At 41.6% G+C, this 16,660-nt stretch overlaps 1 protein-coding gene across 2 annotated transcripts in view; it reads right to left on the reverse strand.

Moving 5' to 3' along the window:
• LOC140410350 (lysosomal cobalamin transport escort protein LMBD1-like) overlaps nt 1-16,660 on the reverse strand; it is a 250,202-nt gene that overhangs the window by 212,431 nt on the left and 21,111 nt on the right. Inside the window, exons 2-3 of one of the 2 annotated variants that reach the window (XM_072498365.1) lie at nt 11,080-11,256; nt 5,978-6,041 (exon numbers count right to left, since the gene is read on the reverse strand). In XM_072498365.1, coding sequence (XP_072354466.1) covers nt 5,978-6,041; nt 11,080-11,256 — 241 coding nt within the window. The remainder of the gene's footprint in view (nt 1-5,977; nt 6,042-11,079; nt 11,257-16,660) is intronic. The other variant, XM_072498366.1, reaches the window with a different exon arrangement.

Consider the following 16,660-nt stretch of genomic DNA (forward strand, 5'->3'; position numbering starts at 1 on the left):
ACTCACATTCCACAGACCGTAGCAAAATCTCGCAAATGAAAATCACTTCAGATATCTTTCTGTCATCTCAGCCTTCTTCTTTACCCTCAGACATCTTGAAACTTCTCTTCATTTCTCCAGTTTTCATAAATAGCTGCTCGTAACCACTGGTTTCTTAACCATTATCCATGGCATGGCATGGCTTTTCTTCCAACAAAGCTGAGAGATGTTCCCTCTCATGCCTTCTAAACCAACTGTTTCTAGCAGAGCTATGAGAGATGCCTTATCTCTTACTATCTATCATCAACTAGAACACATAGAACATACAGTGCAGAAGGAGGCCATTCGGCCCAGCGAGTCTGCACCGACCCACTTAAGCCCTCACTTCCACCCTATCCCCGTAACTCAACAGCCCCACCGAACATTTTTGGTCACTAAGGGCAATTTATCATGGCCAATCCACCTAACCTGCACGTCTTTGGACTGTGACCCAGTGGGGAATCAAACCTGGGTCTCTGGCGCTGTGAAGCCACAGTGTTATCCACTTGTGCTACCGTGCTGCCCACAAATTCAGCTAAAACCCAGAAGCTTATCTACCTTACAAGGCTCCTGTTGCTAAGCAAAACTCAGATGCCTTTTATTTATTCTTCATGCAGTAGTCCTTTCGAAGCTGAATAGAAACATAGTTGGAACTTAACCAACCCTACACAAACACCTTTGTCCACCATTAATCTAACTACTGGTTTCATCTTTCCAGGCACAGAAACATTAAATTAAACCCTCGTAAACCTACACCTTATTTCTAATGTTTGCCAAAACTAAGAAGCTAATCATCGACTTCAGGAAGCGAAGTGTCATACACGCTACTGTCTGCATCAGTGGTGCTGTGGCTGCGATAGTTGACAGCTTCAAATTCCTAGTGTAAACCTCACCAACAATCTGTCCTGGTCCACCCACGTCAAAGCTATGACCAAGAATGCACAACAGTCCCTATACTTCCTCGGGAAATTAAGGAAATTCGGCATGTCCACAATGACTCCTTCCAATTTTTATAGATGCACCATAGAAAGCATCCCAGCTGGCTGCATCACAGCTTGGTATGGCAACTGCTCGGCCCAAGACTAAGAAACTACAGAGAGTTGTGAACACAGTCCAGTCCATTACGGGAACCCGCCTCCCAACCATTAACTCTGTCTGCGCCTCCCGCTGCCTTAGGAAAGCGGGCAACATAATCAAAGATCCCTCTTCCAAATTCTTGCATCGGGCAGAAGATACAAAAGTTTGAGAACTCGCAGCAATAGATTCAAAAACAGCTTCTCCCCACTGTTAGCAGACTCCTGAATGGCCCTCTTATGGACTGAACTGATCTTTCTACGCATCTTCTCTACAGTTGCAGCACGATATTCTGTATTCTTCACCCCATGTCTATATAAGTATTTACATTAAATATTTATCATATGTCTTATGTTTTTCATGTATGGAGCGATCTGCCTGGACGGTACACAGAACAATACTTTTTACTGTACCTCGCTACACCAGACAATAAATCTAAATCTAAATCGAAAGGAATGCCCAGTCCAGTCAATGTACATGGAGTCAGTCACCCGCATATCAACTTAACAGAAGCTCTAGGCTTAAAACCTGTAGCCATGTAGCAACCGCCAGCACCGATGTAGAACATCACTGTCATCCAGCGCACTTTCCAGCCTTTGTGGAACAGTCTCGCAAAACCAACGCACTCACAACATAGACGGCAGCCCTAGTGGTGGCGGCAAACTCACAAACTGAGTCCCCGGTGGACCCAGGTCGCAGCAAGCCAGCAGTGCAATAGGACAGCAGATCCAGATGAATGAAAAAGACACGAGATCTCCAACAGAAGTCCCCTCCGATGAGGCCACTTCTGGTACTGTTGGATACATCAGACCCCAGAACATACGCAGCATACGCACTCCACAAGCCAGCATCAGAAACCTCGGCCCGGCGCTCACCTTCCGTTTCAACACAGGGTCCGGAAAAGGCATTACAGCAACAAAATCAGCCCGTACCTCTGTCCACAAAGTCGTTAAAAAGAAATTTCAGGGAGGTGGCCAACAGCTCCAATCTTCCTCGTCGCCAAAAGAGTAACAAGGGAAATCCAGCGATTACATAGGGAGACGCCTTATTCAGCTTTACAGTGGGACATACATAGGGCCAAGTTACACATTACCAGGTCCTTACTCTTTTCTGTCAGCTACTGCAGAGGCCGACCCATTATACAAATGCTGATTAATTCCAATCAGAACAAGGGAACAATCATTCCCAGCTGGATGAACCGCAGGCATGTCACATCAAGGGTATTACAATGGGCATCAAACAGCAATGGGCATTACTTAGACATATTCCTACACCCTTCAACTCAAAATCTGTGCTCAGATAGCCGAAAGTGGCGCTCTCATAATGGGAGTGTGAGAAACATGGCAGCTGGGTCCTCAGTGAACAGCGCATCCAGCAGGGTATCTGCTTAACCAATCGGATTTAAGGACTAGGAAATGAACACCAGAGAAGGTAAATTAAAGGGGTTGAATTCAATGTTAAATCAGATAAAGAAAGTGAAATAAAGAGAGGAAAGTAGGGCTCGTATTCAAAGAGCTAGAAAAGAAACAAAAGGGAAAAGGAAGAAAAAAATCAATTTAAAAACACATTTGTCAAATCTCCCTGAAAAATTGAAGGAATGAGACTTCAAACCTGTAATAGTTAATATTGATTGGTCAATTGACAATAATTGTCACATCATTTAAAGGGTACTTGCATTGATAATTACTAGCACTAAACATGAAACATTTTTATCCAAGATTTTTCTGAAAAAGAAAGCTGTAACTGATTATCTATTAACAATAGGCACTTTCTGTGAGAGGTAGGTGTCTGCTCTGACTAACTACTACCTGTACAGCACGGCTGAACATTCACTTTAGCTTTCTCTGAATGGGGTTGAAAATTTTGCAAATAAACGGAAAGGTCGACATGAAAAGGTTGTCTCTTTCGGGAAGTGGATAACTTTTTTTTGGGGGGGGGGGTCCTAATTTCAACCTTGGGTGATGGTGTAAGACCAGCAATATCAATTCAGCTGCCTGTTACACATTTCTCCCACTTTCACACACTTCAATGGAAACAAAAAAAACGGGAGACTGATACGAGTGACAATTACACCAATGCCTTTCCTAATACATTAGTCTCTATCTAGAAGCATAGTTCAACATTTTGAGTCCAAGGAAGCCACACCAAAAAGCTCCAAGCTTCCATTAAATCAGCTAAAAGATGCTCAGTAAATTGCATTCGAGGATTGAAAAGGGCTGCGATCTAACACTGGTAAAGAAGGGATGGTACCTGTGTTTCTGCTATGACTTTAATGGAGCAGGATATTGAAAACAGGAAGCTACTGAATCCTTTTGGGTTTGTGAATTATAGAAATGCAATATCATTTTCAAATTAGGAGATACATATTCTATTTATACAATGGAAAGTAATTGTTTTTAGATTTTGAAGCCAGAAGTGTTAAGGGAATAATGTAGCAGCTGCAAGTAATGTACAAATTTCATTTTGCTGAGATTATGGGTAAATTTAAATCAATCGTGTGAAGGGATTTTGTTATTGTGATGGAGTTGCAATGATTTCTTACTTGTAAGAGTTATCTGATATTGTATACTTCACTTTTTAAATTCTGAATGTATAAACATCTGAATAGTAAGAAAGCTTGCAATGCTTAAACAACTTTAATTTATATAGATTTATATAGCAGCTTTTATCATGGTTTACATCCCAAGCCATTTCACAGGAGCAATATGAAATGAGATTTAACACCAAGCCTCATATGATGTCAGGACAAGTAACCAAAAGTTTAGTCAAAGAAGTAGGTTTTAAGGAGTGTGTTCAAGGCAAAAGAGATAGAGCAAATTAGGGCAGTAATTCCAGGTTTAGGGTCTTGGCAGCTGAAGGCACAGCCATCAATGATGGAACAACTGAAATCAAGGATGCCAGAATTAGAGAAGCACAGATTTTCTTTGTTCATGGGTTGTGGGCATTGTTGGCAAGGTCAGCATCTATTACTAATCCTTAATTACCCTCGAGAAGTGCTGGTGTGCTACCTTCTTCATTGCCATCATACATGTAGAAATCAGATAGCAAGGCTGGAAGAGAGTTTAATGATGGTGTTCTCACAACATTGGTGTTCTCACAATATTGGTGTTTTCATTATCAGAAGAGTTCTGAATGATGCTGAAAAACTGGTAAAGACCCACTTCTGGCTATATACTGTGAAGAAGGTAATTGATTATGTAGCTGATAACACTTAGGCCCAGGACACTCCTACAGAGATGTCCTGCAACTGTGACAACTGGACAATTCCAACCATCCCTTTCTTTGAAGCGTTCATGATTCCCACCATTGGATCTTTGACTTGTACTGTTTGTGTTTTCTGAGGCTGCTTGGGGCCACTCAGCCAAGTGTTGCCTCAATATTGAGAGCAGTTTCTCTCAACTCTCTGCTGGCATTCAAAGACTGGACCGAAGTTCTCCTGAGGTCTAGAGCCAAGTAGTTTAGGCAAAACCTGAAATGGGCATTGGTATGCAGGTCAATAGTGACTAGGTGTCACTTGACGGCATTAATCTCCTTTGATCAAATTCCAAACTGACTTCCTATAATTGGCCAGGTTAGTTTTATGTCGCTTTCTTTTTGTGGATAGGGCATCCTGGCAGAACCTTTCATAGATGCCAGAGTCATGTTCAATTCTGAGAACAGCTAGCTCTGGTTTATAGGTCCCAGTGCTGTCGCCAAGAATACATATATATATATATATATATATATAAAATATCTTTCACAATTCCAACATATATCATATGGTCAGTTGTGACTCAGTGGGCATCACTCTTACTTGAGATTAAGATTGTGGGTTCAAGCCCACGCCAGAAAACTGTGAACAGAATTTGAGACTGACACTCCAATGAAGGGAGAATAGCAAAGTTGGAGCTGCAGTCTTTGGAGTGAGACATTAAACCAAGGCCCTAGCTGCTCCATCGGTGAAAGTAAAAGATTCCATGACCAATATTATCCACACAATCAACATCACTCAACGGATCGTCTGGGTCATTATTGCATTTCTTACTCACGACAACTTGCTTTGGACAGATTTGTCTGCTGCATTTCTTACAACGGTGGCAACAAGTTACAAGTATTTCTTTAGCTTTAAAGTGCTTTCAAACACTTGAGATCGTGAAAGGCACTATATAAATGCAAGTCTTTTTTTCTACATATTTCATCTCTTCTGATAGACTTCATTGCCTCTTACCCATGTCCATATATATTCATCCTTGCCTTTGATCATAGCTGTAGTTCATATTTGAAATAATTTGTTTGTTGATTCCTTTATCCCCACCATTACTTCTCTTGTTACCTACGTGGCATTTTTTAATGTAAAATACTTGCTTTGCAGTCTCCCAGATATATAATTGAATCTGTTCTGTATCTTCACTCTTTCCTAAACCCCTCAAAGTCTTCTTTCCTGAAATTAAGAGTGCTTTTCTACCTCAAATATTCTAAATTCTACCATGTCAATGGTGACTATTAGCTAGTTTTTCACACTTTGGTCAACACCTGACTACTACAAAATACTAAGCCTGTCACAGCTTCCACCTCCACTATACATTTGAGTCACTAGTCACTAGTTCTCAGAATCTGTTTGATGGGCTCTGGTAAACCATTATCCAAGACGTGCAGCAACAAAGAGCCAGTAGAGGCAAATATGCCAATTCAAATTAGCTAAGTTTCTGAATTACCTTTCAATAAATAGTCTTTTACAAGCTGGAAGGAAGACCAAAAAAAAAGAGAACTGTGCACCAAGAATACTGCAGGAAAAAAGAACAAAGGACATCCCAAAACAAACATCTCTTCAAAGTAATTCGATTAAGGATTTAAGTATGTTGCAAAATTTAATTTTCCAAAACGCTTCAAAAATCAGAATACTTACTGTAATATCCATAGAGCACAGTATCCTCAATATTCAGCCTTGTGATGTTATCTGCTGCCCATTCCTGAGAAAAAGCATACGTGAGGTTAATGGGAGAAAAACCTTGTTTTGTTAATGTACAATTGTTCCTATTAACAACTATGCAGTCTGATACAATATCAAGGATAAATTGGGTTTTTAGTTTACTGATACGGTCATAAAGTGTAGTTTCAAAGCTATGCAAAGCATAAGAATGGACCAAATTCTAAAAGTTGAAATGTGTTTGTCACATCTCAGGTGTCCCATATAGAATCTCTACCGTGCAGCAGGCCATTCGGCCCATCGGGTCTACACCAACCCTCTGAAAGCACACCCTATCCCTGTAAGGCCACTTCCCCACCCTACCCCCGTAACCCCACCTAACCTGTACATTCCTGTCAATTTTATTATGGCCAATCCACCTAACATCTTTGGACTGTGGGAGGAAACCCACGCAGACACAGGGAGAAAGTGCAAACTCCACACAGACAGTCATCCAAGGCCGCTACTGAACCCGGGTCGCTGGCACTATGAGGTAGCAATGCTTACCACTGTGCTACCGTGCTGCCCCATGTTTGCTTCACACAAAATTAAAAGGAGAGCGCCACTGAGTTGCAATGTAAAATGTACCATTATTAGACTGCATTACTGTGTTCGATTGAAGACTTTTGTTTCACTGTTTGGCAGGCACGGAGTAGAATTGCAAATACTGCGATTATATTAATCTAGTTACTGTTCAATATCTCAAAAGTTACTGCTGAATTATAGTGAAGAAAGACGTTCTACTGCACTGATGGGCAATGACCTTCTAAAGCTCCACCAATAGCTTGGAACCACATTATTAGCTTCATACATAAGCAAAACTGTTAGACAAAGGAAGGTGAAGAAACTTATTTACAATCAAGTATTTGCTTAGGAGAAAAGCATGGACATTTCATTTTAAAATGTTTTAAGAAGTGTTTTTGGATTTTCTGTTTTGTAAGAAAATGGTATGATTCGTTCTAACTGAGCAAATCTCGGAAAGTTGCAAATACAAAAGATTACAGCAAAAGACAGAGGGTGTCTGATGCAATGGGAACCACAGCAGATTGGAGAAAATGATAGTGAGATCACTTTACGTTTCCCCTTTTTCTACTTCATCCATTTCATTTTATTCCTCATTGAATAGGACACCCATTAGTTTGATCGTGTCCTAGAAGATTGAACAGTGCAGTTGAGAAGTATTAAAAAACATTTTACTATTGCCAACTTTTGAATCTGATGGGGATGGTGGTGGGTGAGTCATTTTAAAAGGATGCTTAAAAATAGTTCAGATTATCCATCTTTAAAGGTCTTTCCTATTCTTTGAATGCAATTTATTCTCCCCACAGATAGCGGCTCCACAGCAGCTACAAAGGGTGAATGCCTTCGATGATAAATCATTACTGTTGTGATGTATGATTGACAAACCATTTTAAATAAAAATAAGAAAAGAAAGAGAGTGAAGGTGTGGTAAACCAGGGGAATTTTTATTTAAAGGGGAAGAAATTACCAAACCTCGCCTGTAATGTTATGATGGATGGAGTAATAGTCAGGTCAGACTCCACAAGTTTCCTGAAGACCATGAAAACAAAATCATGAGCTGTCAACCTCCTCTTTTGTAGAGAAGTGTGAATATGAGGAATTAAGATTTTTTCACACAGCAATTTTACAGATCCCAAGGTAAATGAGCTTTTAGTTCGCTTTTTCCAGTTCCCTGCATGTCAACATTAAACCAGCAGAGTTATATTCATCAACATATCAACCAAACACTTCAAAGTCAAGAAATAGTTAGATGCTCACAACTAATCATTTTCACAGATAATCAACTACCACCGGGAGATGTTGCTGGCACCAGCACTGAGTGGAAGGATGCTGGATGAATTCCTGAGCGTAGCACAGGGTGTGACTGGGGGTTGTAACACTCAGTAAATGTGGTCTCTTGAAAGTTATTTGATTGATTTGGGTAGGGCTGGTTAAGAAATTCTCCATGTTTCCCTAAATTGGTATTTTTTTAATGTTTATATTTCACTCTCCCAAGAGACCGTGAAGCTGTCTGGAGGTTGGGGCTTCATTGGTCGGGAGGAAATGTGACGGGTGTGGATGGCACAGACGATCGATCATGCCAGGATTAAAACCAGCTAAACCAGCCATAATTTAAATATTTGTATGTTCCTGTCAAAAGCACATGTGGTCACGTTTCCGGAGGAATAGTCAACAGCTAAAACCAACTGCTGGTCAGTCATTGCAAGGATCGCACCAATGGGACAACAGAAACTGATCCATGGTGCGAGTTACACACCTACGGTTAACCTGCCCTTTAAATGTGGGGTAGTAACAATGACCTAGAGTGGGTTTTTAAAAGACAATACTTCAACAGACCTCTGGTTACATACTGGAATTATGGGAAAAACTTAAAAATGTATTGAAAGATGGGATAAATGGCTCACTAGCCAGTATCCACCAACCAAACAGATTTGTCAAGGTAAAGCCGATAAATACGTTTTCCTGCTGTTTAACTAAAGCAGAAAATCTTCGGACTCCCTATGGAGACCATTATTACACTTATATTGAAAAGGGGAAATTTTAAGTATCTAACAAGCAGGCCAGACATCACTAACTGATTAAACATCTGACTGTTAAAAGTATCTGCGTCGGTCCAAATTGACTCTTACTGTGGAATGAATCCCTTCAGTTGTTCAACTCACGATACAGTGGTCACAAGTGCATAAAATATTTAACGTAAAAGGTTAGTTCCTCGTGATTTGACCCAGAGACTGAAGAACAAAAACACACCTCACATTCCAGTACAGGGACTGCGACTGTGGGAGGTGCCGTATTTTGGAGTAGACATTAAACAGAAGCTCGGCATGCCCCCTCAGGAAAGGGTAAAGGGAGTTCTCTTCAGGGCCCGCGCCAATATTTATCCCTCAACCAACCACTAAAAAAAAATCTGATTATTGGATCACTACTTCTCGGAGTCCTTGCTACGTGCAAATTGGCTGCCGCATTTCCCTACATTGTGAAAGTGGCTTCATCAACTGTAAACACTTTGGGTTGTTCTAAGGTTGTGCAGAATGCAAACTCTCTCTCTTTATCTATCAGTGCTAGAAGAGGTAAGCATGAAAATACCAATGCTAAACGATGCCTAGCAAGCAGTGTTGCCTGCAGGCAAGCAGCACTGTTCGAGGGGGACAAAGCCAGGTAAATAGAGCAAAATTATTTGTTCCTTTTGAGATATCATGCTATAAAGCCAGGCACCCGGGATCACATCCTGACCATGTGCAATGACAACGTTAACAACAATATTTTGCAATGTGTCTGATTGGGCATCATTGTTTTGTTTTTAATTGTGAAGTCAGTCAAAATAGTTGGCATAAACATCTGAAAGTGGATTGCTTGCAAATTAGTAAATGTTGACATTTTGCTGAGGGAAACTAGACACAACAGAAGTTGAGTAGTTCACATTGGGATGTCTCTGACATGCGATTTCACAACGTTACACCAATATTTACAATTTGAGATCATCCTTTGGTCTTACGAGGAAAGTGGTTTAATCTGTAGAAGAACACTGACCTTTTATTTCGGCAGCAATCAAACTTGGGCGCTTTCACTTTATTTCAGACTTTTAGCATTTGTATTTTTCTTTTTACCTTTAATACTACTTGATTAAGATTCCTAATTAAATTATGTAAATTGCTGATAAGCCTATACAACTATCTGTGTGAGCTGTCAGTACCTTCATAACACATTTAACATCTTAGAATGTAACAGTTTAGGGGAAAAAAATTGTGTAGTGCCTGATAATTAATTGGCAGAGAATAGTTCAAATAGGCTTGGCTGCACTGCAAATCAACTTAATAATTCTCAATGGTGAGAAGTACCACTGGCAAATTACCAATTTAGCAGAAAAGAGAGGTGAACATGGACTCAAAGGTGATGCTGCATGTTGACTTTATGTTAATTGAAGAAGCCTCATGTAAATTTAACATTTTAAGTTATCCGCAACTACACAAAAGGAAAGGTTTATCACAAAATGTCTAACAGCTCTCCAAAATGTCAATATTCTTGCAGCAACACTGATAACATCTGGTACCATTCTTCCTTTGTAACACATCACATAAATGAGTTCTCACATATAGTGTCATTAATGAACATGATCTGTAATCAAATATGCAAGTGACAACAGATTGATTTTGGGCGACTGTGTAGAGTTCTTCCAGTGTCTGCGTGGGTTTCCTCACACAGTCCAAAGGAGTGCAGGTTAGGTGGATTGGCCATGGTAAATTGCCCCTTGGTATCCAAAGATGTGCAAGTGGATTGGCCATGATCAATGCGCAGGGTGATGATGATAGGGCAGGGGATTGGGCCTGGGTTGAGTGCTCTTTCGGAGGGTCAGTGCAGACCTGATGGTCCGAATGGCCTCCTTCTGCACTGTAGGGGTTTGAATGGCCTCCTTCTGCACTGTAGGGGTTCCATGATTCCATAGATCAAGTTTCCACTCTTCATCTAAACTCACAAAGTAGGACCTCCACAAAGCACAACCTCAAAATGGTCAGTAATTTTTCTCAGAGGAACGGCTAAAACAATTCACAATGGCAACATCATACACCTGAGCACAAGATCTGAGGTGCAGCAAAGGCTCCTTGGTGTAGCAATATCCATAATCTTTCTGCCTGCCACCACCCACCCACCCCTGCATCCCACATTGTTCAACTTGCATGTAGAAACTGAAAGTTGTACTCACATACTCCAAAATGCAGGGAGGAGATGATTAAATTACTTTACAAGTTAAGTCAACCTTCAAAATTCTAATAGAGATGCCCTTTCTATCCATCAACTGATTTTCTACCAAGATAACTGTGGAAAATTCATTTTTGTCCTCGATAAATTAAACCTCTCTTCTGCAAGCACCGGGAATTAATAAATTAAACTGCAGGTGGTAATAAGTCCTGTAGAATTAATAGCTTCAGGTAATAATTAGTTCACTGCACAAATTATATTTTCAGAAATGTGTTTAAATCACAGTTTGAATGTCTGTGGTGGTGATCTTTAGTTATTTGTACCTTGTAAGACCCTCTGGAGTCTTTCATATAAGAAACAAGGAATATGTCAACAGGTAGCAGGGATGAAGTGATCAGTGCAACAGCAAGTGCACAGATAGCAGTTATAGTGGAGACAACCTCGCTTTCTTGTTGACTCTGGTATCGACGGATATACGTCCAGCAGAACACTAAAATTGCCTAGAAGACACAAAAAGGAGACATTAATGGACATCATTATGTCTGAACCATAATTTGCACCGTTAGCAATATATTTTGACAACTGTTTTGTCCCAAAGGACTTGAACAAACAAACTTGTCAAAAATTCTTAGTGCACACTGGGACCCGGTTAAAAATAAATGATGACGGCGCGAAAATGAAAAGCGAAATGGTTTTGAGATAGAGTTCATATTTGGTGGGGAAAGTCTCAATGTAAATTAGTAGAACCAACACTGAAAAACATTCATCCAAACCATTTCAGAATCAAACTTGGGCTTGTAGATGCAAACAAACCCTTTGTGTGGTTTGTTTAAAATGTTATTTACTATGGATAAAATTAATCTATGGCCACAATATTATAAACAGATGGTAATGCAAAGTAGTTTAATCTCAGACAAATTTCGCAAACATAGAGCCTGAACTGAAGTAAAAGCAACATTGTCCTCTTCCTTTAATTCACCCTTAACGTACTCTTATGTTTTGGGGGAGACAGCAATGAGACAACTACATAGTGGTAATGTCACTGGGCTAGTAAAAAGGCCCAGACTAACATTCTGGACGCGGCAGCAAGCGAAATTGAAATTTGAGTTGTAATCTGGAATTTAAACGCTCGTCTCCATAATGATGACCATGAAACCATTGTTGATTGTTGGGTGGGGACAAGAGAATTTATAGTGGAGGAAAGAGAAATGGCAGAGAAACAAAACTCTTATGTTGCGACTGCCTTCACAGAAGATACAGAAAATCTTCCAGAAATATGGTGTAACCAAGGGACTCGTGAAACTGAGGAACTAAAATAAATTAGTATTAGTAACTTGTAAAGTTAACTGGACTGAAGGTTAGCCTTCATGGCAAGGGAATTTCAGTGCAGGGGTAAAAATGCCTTGCTGCAGCTGTCTATGCAAGGAGCTTTGCTAAGAACTCACCTGGATTATAGTGTACAGTTTTGGTCCCCCGATCTAAGGAAGGATACACTTGCCATAGAGAGAGTGCAACAGAAGTTTACCAGATTAATCATTTGGATGATGGGATTGCATTTTGAAGAGAGATTGAGGAGACTGGGTCTGTATTCCTTAGAGCTTCAAAGAATGAGGAGTGACGTCATTAAAACTGAGAAAATTCTTACAGGATTTGACAGGTTGGATGTAGATATGGGGCTGAATTCTCCGCCGTCGGGATTCTCCGTTTTGCCGGCAGCCTGGCGATTTCCCGACTGCTTGGGGCTGCCCCTCAATGGGAAACCCCATTGGCCAGCCGACGAAATGGAGAATCCCGACTGTGCGCCGCACTAGAAATCTGGTGATGCGGGACGGAGAATCCCGCCCATGGTCTTTCCCCTGGCAGTGTACCCGAACAGGTGCCAGAGTGTGTCGACTAGGGGATTTTCACAGTAACTTCATTGCAGTGTATGCCTAGAACATAGAACAATACAGCGCAGTACAGGCCCTTCGGCCCACGATGTTGCACCGAAACAAAAGCCATCTAACCTACACTATGCCATTATCATCCATATGTTTATCCAATAAACTTTTAAATGCCCTCAATGTTGGCGAGTTCACTACTGTAGCAGGTAGGGCATTCCACGGCCTCACTACTCTTTGCGTAAAGAACCTACCTCTGACCTCTGTCCTATATCTATTACCCCTCAGTTTAAAGTTATGTCCCCTCGTGACAGCCATATCCATCCGCGGGAGAAGGCTCTCGCTGTCTACCCTATCCAACCCCCTGATCATTTTGTATGCCTCTATTAAGTCTCCTCTTAACCTTCTTCTCTCCAACGAAAACAACCTCAAGTCCATCAGCCTTTCCTCATAAGATTTTCCCTCCATACCAGGCAACATCCTGGTAAATCTCCTCTGCACCCGCTCCAAAGCCTCCACGTCCTTCCTATAATGCGGTGACCAGAACTGTACGCAATACTCCAAATGCGGCCATACCAGAGTTCTGTACAGCTGCAACATGACCTCCCGACTCCGGAACTCAATCCCTCTACCAATAAAGGCCAACACTCCATAGGCCTTCTTCACAACCCTATCAACCTGGGTGGCAACTTTCAGGGATCTATGTACATGGACACCTAGATCCCTCTGCTCATCCACACTTTCAAGAACTTTACCATTAGCCAAATATTCCGCATTCCTGTTATTCCTTCCAAAGTGAATCACCTCACACTTCTCTACATTAAACTCCATTTGCCACCTCTCAGCCCAGCTCTGCAGCTTATCTATATCCCTCTGTAACCTGCTACATCCTTCCACACTATCGACAACACCACCGACTTTAGTATCGTCTGCAAATTTACTCACCCACCCTTCCGCGCCTTCCTCTAGGTCATTGATAAAAATGACAAACAGCAACGGCCCCAGAACAGATCCTTGTGGTACTCCACTTGTGACTGTACTCCATTCTGAACATTTCCCATCAACCACCACCCTCTGTCTTCTTTCAGCTAGCCAATTTCTGATCCACATCTCTAAATCACCCTCAATCCCCAGCCTCCGTATTTTTTGCATAGCCTACCGTGGGGAACCTTATCAAATGCTTTGCTGAAATCCATATACACATCAACTGCTCTACCCTCGTCTACCTGTTCAGTCACCTTCTCAAAGAACTCAATAAGGTTTGTGAGGCATGACCTACCCTTCACAAAGCCATGCTGACTATCCCTGATCATATTATTCCTATCTAGATGATTATAAATCTTGTCTCTTATAATCCCCTCCAAGACTTTACCCACTATAGACGTGAGGCTCACCGGTCTATAGTTGCCGGGGTTGTCTCTGCTCCCCTTTTTGAACAAAGGGACCACATTTGCTGTCCTCCAGTCCTCTGGCACTATTCCTGTAGCCAATGATGACATAAAAATCAAAGCCAAAGGTCCAGCAATCTCTTCCCTGGCCTCCCATAGAATCCTAGGATAAATCCCATCAGGTCCCGGGGACTTATCTATTTTCAGCCTGTCCAGAATTGCCAACACCTCTTCCCTACGTACCTCAATGCCATCTATTCTATTAGCCTGGGTCTCAGCATTCTCCTCCACAACATTATCTTTTTCCTGAGTGAATACTGACGAAAAATATTCATTTAGTATCTCGCCTATCTCTTCAGACTCCACACACAATTTCCCATCCCTGTCCTTGACTGGTCCTACTCTTTCCCTAGTCATTCGCTTATTCCTGACATACCTATAGAAAGCTTTTGGGTTTTCCTTGATCCTTCCTGCCAAATACTTCTCATGTCCCCTCCTTGCTCGTCTTAGCTCTCTCTTTAGATCCTTCCTCGCTACCTTGTAACTATCCATCGCCCCAACCGAAACTTCACACTTCATCTTCACATAGGCCTCCTTCTTCCTCTTAACAAGAGATTCCACTTCCTTGGTAAACCACGGTTCCCTCGCTCGACGCCTTCCTCCCTGTCTGACCGGTACATACTTATCAAGAACACGCAGTAGCTGATCCTTGAACAAGCCCCACTTATCCAGTGTGCCCAACACTTGCAGCCTACTTCTCCACCTTATCCCCCCCAAGTCACGTCTAATGGCATCATAATTGCCCTTCCCCCAGCTATAACTCTTGCCCTGCGGTGTATACTTATCCCTTTCCATCATTAACGTAAACGTCACCGAATTGTGGTCACTGTCCCCAAAGTGCTCTCCTACCTCCAAATCCAACACCTGGCCTGGTTCATTACCCAAAACCAAATCCAACGTGGCCTCGCCTCTTGTTGGCCTGTCAACATATTGTTTCAGGAAACCCTCCTGCACACACTGTACAAAAAACGACCCATCTATTGTACTCGAACTATATCTTTTCCAGTCAATAACTGGATATTGCCTACTTGTGACAATAATAAAAAGATTAGGTCAGTCTCAAACCAAGCGACATAAATGGCTAGGCCATTTAAGACTGAGATGAGGAGGTATTCCTTCACTCAGAGGATGGGTAAGTTTTGGGGATTTTCTACCACAGGGAACTATGGAAGCTCAAACATTGAGCATATTCAAAAATTAGCATATTCAAGAAAGAAATCGATAGATTTCTGAAGACTAATGGCATCAAGGGATTTGGAGATAGTGCAATGATGTAGTGCAGTGAATAGTTAGGTAGTGCAAAAGACAAGGCTGAAGCATTTGCAACAATCATCAGTCAGAAGTACCGAGTGGATGATCCGTCTCTGCCTCCTCCGGAGGTCCAGCATCACAGTTACCAGTCTTCAGTCAATTTGATTCACTCCGAGTGAGTCAGCAGTGCTAATCACGCATGATATGACTGCTGTTTATACGATTTTAAAGGGACTAGATATTGTAAACCATGACAAGCTATTTCACCTTCTGCAGAACAATAAAACCAGAGGACTCAACCGCTTAAGGGTGGAGTACTAAGGGTTGACAGGAGGGGTTGGTGAGTAAATGACATAATAATCTGTGAAAACAATATTGCAGTGAGAAAAGGGTCAATCTGTGGAAATAAAAACTCCCAGGGAGGTAATGGAAACAGTTAGTGTTAATGAATTCCAACAAATTAGATAGTTCTTTAAGAAATTAACATTTCAAAATACACTTCATGAGTAATCTTGGTCATGAAATGTAATAAATGTAGCATGTTTGAGAGGGAAAAGATGATTCTGGACCTGTGATTCCCAAAACTCTCCAACCAGTGGGTTTTTTACTTACTTTATTTATAGGTCTGTTGTAGATCAATTGATAAAGATCAGTTGCCATAATTAATCAGACACTGAAATTGTCATATCAACAAATCCACAACTTCCAGGAAGAAAAAGATAAACTGGATATTTTTTTTTAACCAACAAGTGGTTCGCATCTGGAATGCACAGTCGGAAGTGGGGTGGAAGCAGGTTCAATCAAGGCATTCAAGAGGACATTAGATGATTCTTTGAGTACAAACAATGTGCAGGCGTGAGGGGGGAATGGCACTAAGTATGAATGCTCATTTGGAGAGCCGGTGTCGACACGATGGGCGAAATGGTCTCCTTCTGCGCTATAACAATTCTGTGATCGATCTGAAAATGTGCAAAATTGCCCAGATCTATCCTGTACACAAAAAGGACAAATACAACCTGGCCAATTACTGCCCCATCCATCCACACTATATCATCAGTAAAGTGACGGGAGGAGTCATCAACAGTGCTATCCAGCAGAACTTGCTTACCAATAACCTGCTCACTGACACTCAGTTTGGGTTCCGTCAGGGTCACTCAGCTCCCGACACCAGCCTTGGTTTAAACAGACAAAAGAGCTGAACCCCATTGGAGCAGCACACGGGTACAGTGGTTAAGCACTGCTGCCTCACAGAGCCAGGGACGTGGGTTCGAGTCCAACCTCAGGTGATTGTGTGGAGTTTGCACATTCCTCCAGGTGCTCCAGTT

This window comes from Scyliorhinus torazame, chromosome 4 (assembly GCF_047496885.1).
Source record: "Scyliorhinus torazame isolate Kashiwa2021f chromosome 4, sScyTor2.1, whole genome shotgun sequence".
Classification (NCBI taxonomy): domain Eukaryota; kingdom Metazoa; phylum Chordata; class Chondrichthyes; order Carcharhiniformes; family Scyliorhinidae; genus Scyliorhinus; species Scyliorhinus torazame.